This window comes from Haemorhous mexicanus, chromosome 4 (genome assembly GCF_027477595.1).
Source record: "Haemorhous mexicanus isolate bHaeMex1 chromosome 4, bHaeMex1.pri, whole genome shotgun sequence".
In the NCBI taxonomy this organism is placed as follows: domain Eukaryota; kingdom Metazoa; phylum Chordata; class Aves; order Passeriformes; family Fringillidae; genus Haemorhous; species Haemorhous mexicanus.
Window position 1 is genome coordinate 3,880,376 of NC_082344.1, and position 10,574 is coordinate 3,890,949.

The 10,574-nt window shown below is 60.8% G+C and overlaps 1 protein-coding gene and 1 long non-coding RNA gene across 3 annotated transcripts; both read left to right on the forward strand.

Annotated features, from left to right (window-relative positions):
* The first annotated feature begins 232 nt into the window (after positions 1 to 232).
* On the forward strand, positions 233 to 2,316 carry LOC132326029 (uncharacterized). 2 transcript variants are annotated; one of them, XR_009486112.1, is made up of 3 exons: positions 233 to 575; positions 675 to 742; positions 1,348 to 2,316. It is a non-coding gene; the product is annotated as an uncharacterized LOC132326029 (long non-coding RNA). The 2 variants fall into 2 exon arrangements; XR_009486113.1 differs by lacking the exon at positions 675 to 742.
* A 3,031-nt stretch (positions 2,317 to 5,347) lies between these two features.
* On the forward strand, positions 5,348 to 6,532 carry LOC132326875 (collagen alpha-1(I) chain-like). Its single transcript, XM_059845600.1, has 2 exons — positions 5,348 to 5,555; positions 5,820 to 6,532. The coding sequence occupies exons 1-2, from the start codon at positions 5,348 to 5,350 to the stop codon at positions 6,530 to 6,532; spliced, it is 921 nt and encodes a 306-aa protein (XP_059701583.1).
* The last annotated feature ends 4,042 nt before the right edge of the window (positions 6,533 to 10,574 follow it).

Sequence of the window (10,574 nt, forward strand, 5' to 3'; positions counted from 1 at the left end):
ATGAAAAGTATTGCAGCGAGTGTTAGATTAGAGCTGTGTGGATGGGCCACCTTTGCCAGCAAAGCCTGATGTCCATGTTGTTAATGAGCAGCTGCTGGAATGTTTTGACTGAGGTTAATGGACAAGGAACTCCACCTCTGCACTTGTCCTCCATGAAGAAGAACACTGCCCCTGCTCATCTGAAGGTGGAATTCCATTAGTGACAGACTGACAAAGGCTGTACAGGTAAGACAGGAGTGCAGGGCTGTGCACTCCCTAATCTTGATCCATGTCCTAGTGGGGACAGACATGAGACTTAGGAAAAATTGGAGCGAGACACAGTCCCACACACCCCATTATACAGGAAGAAAATTGGGCCATTTTCTCAGTCACTGGGATTTGGACCGTATAGAAACGGTGACTAGAGATGAAAAGCTTTTAATCCCATTAGCATTTGTCAGTTAATTTCTCCCTTGTAACACTTCCAGAGCAAGGGGAGGATAAGGCTCAGAATCACGGAGCTGATGAGTATTTCATTTGCCACAAGTAAATGAAGGCTTAATTTGAGCATGCTCTCCTGGAAGATAAAAAGCCTGGTGAGTTTCTGCCTTTCCACTTTTATGAAATGCATAATGCCTCCAGTCTGATTTGGGCAGCCTGTCTAGACCTTGTCATGTCTCTGCATTCTGGAGCAGGCTTAGAGTCCTTGGATTATCTTGCACCCTGTGAATTCAGTGGAGGATTCGACACCTGCACTGACAAGGTACTCGGGATGTGTCAGCATCTGGCTTCAGAGGGAATTTAGGACCCCGGTCACGTGTAGGTTATTGTGTGTGAATCAGCCATCAGCTGGAGAATTCTGTGCACTCTCTGTCAGTGCTGGCTGTAAGAAGCTGGCTGGAATGCTGCAGTGCTGGGCAGGGTGGCTCTCAAGCCGTGTTGAAAACAAAAAGCTACTGTCAGGAAGAGCCAGCTGCAGCACCAGCGTACCTGTGGTTCTTAGGGACATCTATTAGACATTACAGAATAAGTTATTAAAATTATAAGTCCTATTGTCTGTAGAGGGGGCAGTGAGGTTTAGCCATAGAGAACTGCTCTTGAGTAGAGAGGTCACAAGGAATGCCACAGCATTAGTAACTGCTACATAAACAATGTCGTTTAAGTACAGAAATGAAGGCACAGGTCAGGGTTCAGCAGCAACACCTTTTCACACAACTTCCTTGCAGTCCATGCTGTGTAAAAGGAAATTAATAAAGATCAATGCCCTCTTAGAGAAATGCAGTGTAACAGCAGTCCCCTCTTGCTCAGAGCAGAAAATACCTTTTCCTTATCTGTATTGAGCAGTTTTTTGTCATCTCTGTTTTTCAGCTTCCCTGGTGCCTCCGCAGTTGGCAGAGAAGAGTGGAAGATGAACAATTTCCCAGCACATTCTGCAGCCTGTTCCAAAGACACCACATTGGCACGTTTATTACTGCAGGGTCAACGGGCCCACACTCACACACTGGGGGCTCAGGGAACAGTGGGCACCTCCTGCAAGCTCCTCTGAGAGCTCAAGAATTCCTCTCCAGGCTCACAACCTGATGGAATAAGCCCCCAGGGAAAAGGGGGCTTTTCTCTCAGGAGGCAGCAGCCCAGCACACAGGTTTGCTGGCTGAGGCATTCCAGCAGCACTTTCTCCAGAGGCAAAAGGAGGAGCTCCTCTCTTGGAGACTTTCCAATTGGACTCAAGCATTATGCAATGGGCACCAAAATACAAATACTCCGATTGGATCAAAGTAAAAGGAAATGCAGCTGAACAGAATAATTCAGTTCATGCACACCGGTGTTCCATACATTTTCCATCCCTCTAGCAGGTTCCACATTGAAACCTACACTGCCAAGATGCAGGCACAAATCAGAAATCACCATGCTCTCAAAATATTCCACCTTTCAAAATGAGCTGTGCCATTCTGGCAAAGCCAGAAGTCTCTCTGCTATGGCAGAAACACAGCTGAAGGCAGCACCTGACTTGGGAAATGGCTGAAATTTCACCCCTGATATTTCAGGAACAGTTACTTTGGATCACCAATGACAATTGCTTCAGTTCCTTTGATGAAGAAACCTTCTGCTGGACAACAAAAGACTTCCCAAATACCTGTTTGTCCTGATATGCATCAGGAATTAGTGGCATTGCTTTTACTAAAGTTCTTTAGTGTGTATAAACAGCATTTGTTTAATAATCTCTTCACCATGGTTATTACCCCTGTTGCTACCCCACTGGTAGCATGTACTGTCATTAATCTTCCGTTATTATATATTTCTTGGTTTCCATTACTAAATTGTTGTGATCTCACCGCCTGTCCTGGCTCTTGTTTCTGATTCCCCTCCCACTCCCGCTTTGAGGGTGAAAAGTGAGCGAACCGCTGCTGGGGCAGAGCTGTTGGCTGGGGTTCAGCCACCCCGGGTCGGCTCTGGGGCTCACAGAGAGAGCCAGCGCTCGCTGCCTTTGGGGGCTCGGAACTGAGACCGAACCCTACAGCTCTGGGCTCACAGAGACGCTGGGCTGTGTTCTGGGAGCTCCGAACCAAACTCACTCGATCGATTCTTGGGCGTCACCAAGAGAGGCTGAGGGCTGCGTTTGGAGGGCTTAAGTCCAGGCCCGATCCCGTGCTTTGGTGTGCAAGCCGGGCTCGTTTGACCCAGCGTCAGCCGCAGCCGCTCAGCTCCAGGGCTGCCTTGGGCACAGCCCAGTGCCGGGCTCACCCGGCGCCGTGGAGAGCTCGGAACCGGTGACCCGGACGTGCCTCTGGGGCTGGCGGCGGAGCCCCGGTGCCGCATTTTGGGGCTCGGCCCGGGACGGTTTCAGAGCTCAGGGCCGAGCCCGAACCCCGCGTTTGGGGCCACGGGCAGAGCCCGGGACCGCGGGGGCTGCCCCGGCACCGGCAGCGCCCCGGCTCCCCGCGGCCGGAGCGGCACAGCGCCCCGGGGCTCCGAGCCTCGCGCCGGCCGCAGCCAGTGCAGGGCACCGGGAGGATTCGGGCGCGAATGTCCGGCTCCCGGCCCGGCCCCGGCGAGAGCGCCCTCCTCGGGCCGGAGCCCACAGAGCGCAGAGCAAAGGTCCCAGCGGCGCAGGGGAGGGACAAGGGCGGGGCGGGAATTGGGCACGGGCGGGCGGGGCCGGCGCAGGTGCTCGGGATGGGCCGGGGCGGGGCCGGCTCAGGTGCGCGGGGCGGGGCCGGGCAGGTGCGCGGGGCCCCAGGGCGGCTGCGCGGGGCGGGCCCGAGGTGATTTAAACCCCGGAAATCGCTGCGGACGCCATTTGCTCCCCGGCGAGCGGTGCTGTCGGCAGCGGCCGGTCGGGGCTCCCCGGTGAGGTCTCCCCCTCTTATCCCTCTTTTCTCCCCCTCCCTCTCCGCTCCTGAACACCTCTGCCGTCCTCTCCTGGCCCCCCTACACACCCTAACCCCCCCCTACCCCTTCTTCCTCCCCCTCCTACGCCCTACCCGGCTCCCTCTCCTCTCCTGAATCTCTCCTTCCCTCCCTTCACTGCTCCCTTCCCTCCTCTCCCTGCACACCCCGACCTTCCACCTCTACCCCTCCTTCCTCCTCCTCCTCCTCCTTACCCCGCTCCCTCTCCCCTCCTGAAACCCCCCCTTCCCTCCTCTCCCTGCCCCGTTCCACGTACCCCGACTTGCCCCCCCGTTCCCCTCTGCCTTTCCTACCTGCACCTCGCTCCCCCGCTCCCCTACAAACCCGGACCCCGCTTCTGATCCTCTTTCTCATTCTCCTTCCACCTTCTCTGCCTCTCCTGACCTCTCCTCTCGCTGCCCTCTGCCCCTCTCTGTCCCCTTTCCCCCTCTCTGTTCTCCCGCAGCCGCGGGGTTCGGGGCGCCGCACAATAAAGCCCCGAGGGCCGGAGCCGGCGCCCCTTGGTTCCAAAAGGGTCGGGGCCCGCTCTGCGGGTCCCCCCTTGCAGATGCCAACACCGCCCCACACCGCCCGCCTTGGGCCGTCCCTGCATCACACCGGGGTCAGGGCGGGCCCTCCTCAGGAGAGGTCCTGGGCTGGGTGGGTTAGCCACGGGTGGGGGGTCCCGCACGGGCCCCCTCGTTAGGAGGGGGTCCTGGGGGGTGGTTCAGGATGGGCCCCCTCGTTGGGAGGGGGCCCTGGGGGGGTTTGGGGGTGGGAGGGAGGGTGGGAAGGGGGTGGGAGGGCCCCCTCCGGAGGAGGGGGTCCTGGGGAGGGGGTTGGGGCGGGCCCCCTCCGGAGGAGGGGGTCCGGGGTGGGAGGGGCTGGGGGGGGGGTCCACCTCCCCCTTAGCCCCTCCCACCCGGGACCCTCTCCTCCGGAGGGGGTCGGCCCCGGCCCCCTCCCCGGGACCCCCCTCCTCCGGACAGGGGCCCGGGGGGGGGAGGGGGTGGGGTGGGAGGGGGGATAGGAGGGAGGGGGACTGCTGTTGTCTGACACAATGTGCAATTACGGTTCAGAGTGACGTGACCCCCCTCTGCTACCCCTCCCCCCCACCCCACCCCCTCCCCCCCCGGGCCCCTGTCCGGAGGAGGGGGTCCCAGGGAGGGGGCCGGGGCCGACCCCCTCCGGAGGAGAGGGTCCCGGGTGGGAGGGGCTAAGGGGGAGGTGGACCCCCCCAGCCCCTCCCACCCCGGACCCCCTCCTCCGGAGGGGGCCCGCCCCAACCCCCTCCCCAGGACCCCCTCCTCCGGAGGGGGCCCTCCCACCCCCTTCCCACCCTCCCTCCCACCCGCAAACCCCCCCAGGGCCCCCTCCCAACGAGGGGGCCCATCCTGAACCACCCCCCAGGACCCCCTCCTAACGAGGGGGCCCGTGCGGGACCCCCCACCCCTGGCTAACCCACCCAGCCCAGGACCTCTCCTGAGGAGGGCCCGCCCTGACCCCGGTGTGATGCAGGGACGGCCCAAGGCGGGCGGTGTGGGGCAGTGTTGGCATCTGCAAGGGGGGACCCGCAGAGCGGGCCCCGACCCTTTTGGAACCAAGGGGCGCCGGCTCCGGCCCTCGGGGCTTTATTGTGCGGCGCCCCGAACCCCGCGGCTGCGGGAGAACAGAGAGGGGGAAAGGGGACAGAGGGACAAGAGAGAGGCCAAAGGGCGGCAAGAGCGGAGGTCAGGAGGGGACACTGGGATATGGGGAAATGAAGAGACCAGAGAGGGGCAGAGGGGGCAGCAAGAGGAAAGGTCAGGGGAGGACACAGGGATACAGAGGGAATGGGGGAGTAGAGAGGCCAAAGGGCAGCAAGAGGAGAGGTCAGGAAGGGCAGAGAAGGTGGAGGGAGAATGAGAAAGAGGAACAGAAGCGGGGTCCGGGTTTGCAGGGGAGCGGGGGAGGGAGGTGCAGGTAGGAAAGGCAGAGGGGAATGGGGGGCGGTCGGGCTGGGTGCCCGGGGGAAGGAGAGGGGAGGAAGGAGGGCTGGGAGGGGTCGGGACGGGTACGTAGGACGGGACAGGGAGAGGAGGAGAGCGGGGGTTCAGGAGGGGAGAGGGAGCGGGATAAGGAGGAAGAAAAAGGAGAGACGGAGCGGAGAGTCGAGGTGTGCAGGCAGGGGAAGGACAGGGGAAGACCAGGTGCGGGGCAGAAAGAGGAGAGCAAGGGGGGAGAGAAGTGGGGGCTCTGCGGGCGGCAGGGAGGAGAGAGAGCTAAGGCGGAGAAAGGAAGGGAGGAAAAAGGAGAAGAGAGAAGCAGGGGTGGGAAGCCGCAGCTCCCGCGCCTCACCTGGGCCCCGCCGAGGAGCCCCGACCGGCCCCTGCTAACAGCACCGCTCGCCGGGGAGCAAATGGCGGTCACAGCGATTTCCAGGGTTTAAATCACCTCGGGCCCGCCCCGCGCAGCCGCCCTGGGGCTCCGCGCACCTGCCCGGCCCCGCCCCGCGCACCTGAGCCGGCCCCGCCCGCCCCTGAGGCGGGGCCGCTCCCGGCCCGGGGCCGCCGCTCGGGGGCGCGGCCGGTGCCGCTTCTCCCCCCGGGTGACGGGATTCTGCCGTTCCCCGTCCCGGCCTCTCCTGAGCTCGCACAGCCCCGTCCCGGTGTCACCCTCCGTGTCCCGATGTCACCCTCCGTGTCCCGGCGCCGCGGGCGGAGAGCGGGAACCGCCGGCCCCGCGGTCCCGTCCCTCTCTGTCGGGCCCGGGGTCGCCGAACGGGCGCGGCGGCTCCGCGCAGGCACCGCAGAAAGGCTGGGAAGGCCCGGCCGGGGCCGCCCCCGCACGGTGTGCCCGGGCCCGCCGTGCCCGCAGCGGGGTCCCCGAGCACCGTCCGGGACCCGCCCAGGCCCGGGAACGGACACCGCGGCTCCCGCACCGCCTCCTGCCCCGGCACCTCCCCGCCCGCCCGGGAACGGCCCTGGGGCCTCCGGCACCCGAGACCGCGGCGGGGGCTGGGCCCGAGCCCCCAGAGGCCGGCCCCACGGGCCCGGAACGCCGCGCTCCCGGCTCGGCACCCACCGCCCATCGGCACCGGGGAGAGGCCCCAGCGGTGTCCCGGCTCTGGGAAGAGCCTCGGCCGGAGCTCGGGCTCCGCTGCGGAGCCCCACGAGGGAGCGCCTGAGCGCTGCGCTCAGCCCCGGAGCCGCCCCCGTGAGGCCGGGGCCGAGCCCGGACGGCGCCGGGCCGGGGCTCCGTGCTCCGAGCACTCGCACGCAGGATTTGGGCTCTGTCCCCGGGCCCCGAAATGCAGGACTCGGCCTCTGTGCTCAAGGCCTGGGCGAGCCTCGTTCTGCACTCCCGAAACACCGGGCTCAAGTCCCTGTGCCACAGCCCTGGGCCCGGCCAGATGGGACTGGGTCCGAGCGCCAACAGCGGAGCACCTTGTCCCTGAGCCCTCCTCACCTTCACCACCACCAAAAAAAAAAAAAAAACCACAAAAAAACCATAAAGACAAAAACCGCAGGACTTAAGACTCCGATTCTGAGGCCAGAAAATGCCCAATTTATTTAGTCTCAGTTCACAGGGTCGTGGAATTGACTGTGGACATCCCCACGGATGGTGACAGGGAATGGACCTCACACATTTGAGTCTGTTGTGAGAACTGCTTCAGACTAGCAAAAAACCACACGTGGGACAGGAAGGTAGAAGCCTCCCCGAAAGGATGCCATAAACTGTAGCCTATCTGCACTACCCAGTTATCCCAGCAATGAGATATCCCGTTATCCCCACCCCGGGGTTGCTGTGCCGAGCAATGCCGCTCGTGGCTCCCGGCGCTCCCGCGGCGCAGGAACACCCACGGATCCGCTCGGCCCGAGGGAACCGAAGGGCTGCCAGGTGCCCGGGCCGGAGCGGGCAGCAGCAGGTGACGATCCGGGTGCTCCTCCCCTGGCCCTGAGCTCAGGCTGAGGGAGCTCCCACCTGCCGCTGCCGGGAAGGAGCAGCTCTCCAAGGATGGCCGCGCTCCCGTGCCACGGCAGCTGCCCTGCCTCTCTCAGGGCCAGCGTGTGCTTTGGGAGAGGAACCGGAGCCCCAGCGGGCGGGGCTCGGCGGCAGCCGGCACTGAGCCCCTTGCACCGAGCAGGGGCAGAGGGACGTGCCCGAGCCCGGGACTCGCATCCCGCACGGGGACTCGGGGACGCGGGGTCCCTGCTCGGGCTCCGCCAGGAGGAGGAGGCGGATGGGAGTGCCCGGGTGGAGCCCGGCACTGGCAGCCGACAGGTCCTGAGGGGAGAACTTGCTCTGTGTTCCTTGAGCGGGATTAAGGGACGGCCAGAAGCTTTATTACTCATTTTACAGAGTATCACACACCGAGCGATACCAATGTGCATTATGCAAAACAGCCACAACGTCTGCAGGCTTCAAAACAAAGATAAACAACGCTGTTCTCCTTTCCTTCTTTATGCAATTACACGTAGGTTAGATTAATACACCTGATGCCATTTTCTTTTTAAAACTCTGGCCAATACCACGCCACTGACTGGGTTTCAAAATCAGAAAGATGACAGCCATAAATTAAATCTGATGCCAGATCTCTGCATATTTAGCTTTCCATTACAGAAATCCCTGGATGGATCCATGTGCTCCTTTGCTCCCATTATCTGAGATTTTGTCTCACTCTAATCTCATTAGGATGCCCTAAATCCAACCTGTCCCTGCTTCTCAGACCAACGCCTGCTGCCATCTCTGCTCGTGACATTTGCATGGCACACGTTGTCCCCACACAGATAATGGCAAAACAATTTCCATCTCCTTCGTTCTGCAAGAAACAGTTCAGCTTTTGGGGAGCTGGAGTGCTCTCAACGTGATCTACACGTGGAGCTGCTTTTTTTCAAGTCTTCCCCTGTAGGAAATAGACATTGTTGTGCAATGTCACCAAAGCAGGAATTGCTGCTGAAGCTCTCTTAGCACACAAGGGAAGAGCCATTCATGGGGCTAAAAGTGTCTCATTCCCACTTTTCACTGCTCTTGGATCAAGCTATGTGCTAATTTAGATCTTTAAGACCCGATCTTTTGTAGTGGAAAAGACATGAAAGCAAAGCACAGGTGAGCAAAACCCCACCTGTTGGTACGATCCTTCCAACTGCTTTTATTTATGTGGCTCCAGCTGTATTTATTTCATTAGTAAAAGGGAAATTAAAGAGTCTTTTTATCTCCGTGGTTTATGTTGTCTTTTGCTTGCTTGGGCTTCTGCTTTCTGCCCTTTGCCAGTCTTGGCACGTTCCCCTTTCAGGATTCCCATCCTCTGCCCTGCCCGGGCTGCCTCCGGCTCGGCTCCCTTGGCAGCTGCTGCTTTCACCTGAGCTGTTTTCCTTTAGCTCGTGTCCCTTTCCATCGGCCACGCCTCCCAACTGCTCCAGCCCGGGAATTCCGCCTGTGAACAAGCAGGGATTCCCTACCCTGGCCCAGGGAAGCCTCCACCCCTGCACACATTGCCAAGGGTCAGGGGGCCGCTCCAAACCTTTGGTGTCCCGGAGCTCCCGGATCACTCCCAGGGCAGAGCTGGGAGCCTGTCCTAAGGACCGGGACTGACGCACGCGGTGACTGCAAAGTCACCTGTGGATGTTGGATCCGGTTGCCAGGAGCAGGCGCAGCCAAGGCAGCCCATTTCCTGCCCACTGAGAGATCTCCAACACCTCAGCCTGGAAAGGCTGGCACACAAATCCCGGCCCGGGGCACGGCCGTGACTGCAGCGCATTCAGGAGAATGCAAATGCAACGATCTGGCTCTCGGTTCTGAGGCTGTGATCGAGATTCGTTCTCAGTCATTTCAAGCAGTGATTTCACCCCATTGCTTAGTTCTTTCTACAGCTGGGACTCCAGTAAGAGGAGAAAGGAGGCAGTTTACTGGGCTGGAATGAATCCCATTCCCACATGCGCGTGCTGGCTGGCAGCAGTCAATGCTTCCTCTTAGCAAGGGCACTCTGGGGGATGGAGAATTCCGAGCTGTGAAAAGCCCAGCAAATTCTGCCTGACAGCTCCTGCAGGCAAACCGCCCTGCTGGGCACTGGGAGCACGCTGGGATGTCGGGCCCTGCCTGCTGGGAGCAGCCATTCCACAGGGGCTCCTTGGGCATCCCATAACCCACTGCCCTCCCCATGCCCAGGGCACCAAGGGGCTGGGAAGCTGGGGAGCAGTGCAGATGTTGGGGTGGCAGAGCAGGGGAGCAATGCAGATGTTGGGATGGCAGAGAGATGGGGAGCAGTGCAGATGTTGGGGTGGCAGAGAGATGGGGAGCAATGCAGATGTTGGGGTGGCAGAGCAGGGGAGCAGTGCAGATGTTGGGGTGGCAGAGCAGGGGAGCAATGCAGATGTTGGGATGGCAGAGAGATGGGGAGCAGTGCAGATGTTGGGATGGCAGAGCTGGGGAGCAGTGCATATGTTGGGGTGGCAGAGAGCAGGAGGCCAGAGGAGGATGAGGTACAGGTGCTGCACAAACAGGCTGGCACTGTCCAACACAAACCCCAAAAGGGGGAGACCAATAAGAAAAGACAATCTGAAGGGAACAAAAGCAAAGCCTGGTGCTCCAAGAGGAACAAATCTCACTCGCTGATGCCCCACCCTACTCAGATTTCTCTCTGTGGCCCAGTTCAGCACTGCTGATGCCAGTGCTGCTGCAGGTATTCCCTGCAGTGTCCCCTGCAGTGTGCAGGTGGAATGTGAGCAGGCTGAGGCAGCCCAAGCAGCGCTGGTGTTTAACGGGCCCCTTTTAAAGCACCCCCACCTCACTGGGCCCAGCCGTGCCCTGCTGAACAGTAATCCTGCCCAGAGTGCTGAATATTCCTGCAGGCCCAAGCCACAGCACGTGGCCATTGCATCTCCAGCCTTCAACAGCCCTGGGGAGCAGGGGGTGATTCCTGTTCCTGCCTGGGAAATGTTCTCTCCTGGAAGGGGAAAGCAGCATTTCCTCGCCCATCACGGACCATGGCAGCCCCGCCCCTCTGCCTGCCAGCACTGACACCGGCGCTGCTGTGGCTCGGAGGGAGCAGAGGAGAGGATGGAAGGTGCTGCTCCAGTGGGGTGCCCACAGCTCCTGAACTGCCTCGGCCGTTCTCAGGAGCAGTTATGGGATCTGAACTCACTGCCTGATGCAGCCCTGTCCGACTTCCTGGGACTGGAGCCCATGGAGCAAACGGAGGAGAAATCGCTGCAGTGGTTGCCAGGCTG

Bases quoted from the DNA above. Each gene is read 5' to 3' on its own strand.
- LOC132326875 (XM_059845600.1), top strand. From the start codon at position 5,348: ATGGGGGGCGGTCGGGCTGGGTGCCCGGGGGAAGGAGAGGGGAGGAAG. The intron at 5,556-5,819 runs GTGCGGGGCAGA...CGCCCCGCGCAG, and splicing joins GAAGGACAGGGGAAGACCAG to CCGCCCTGGGGCTCCGCGCA.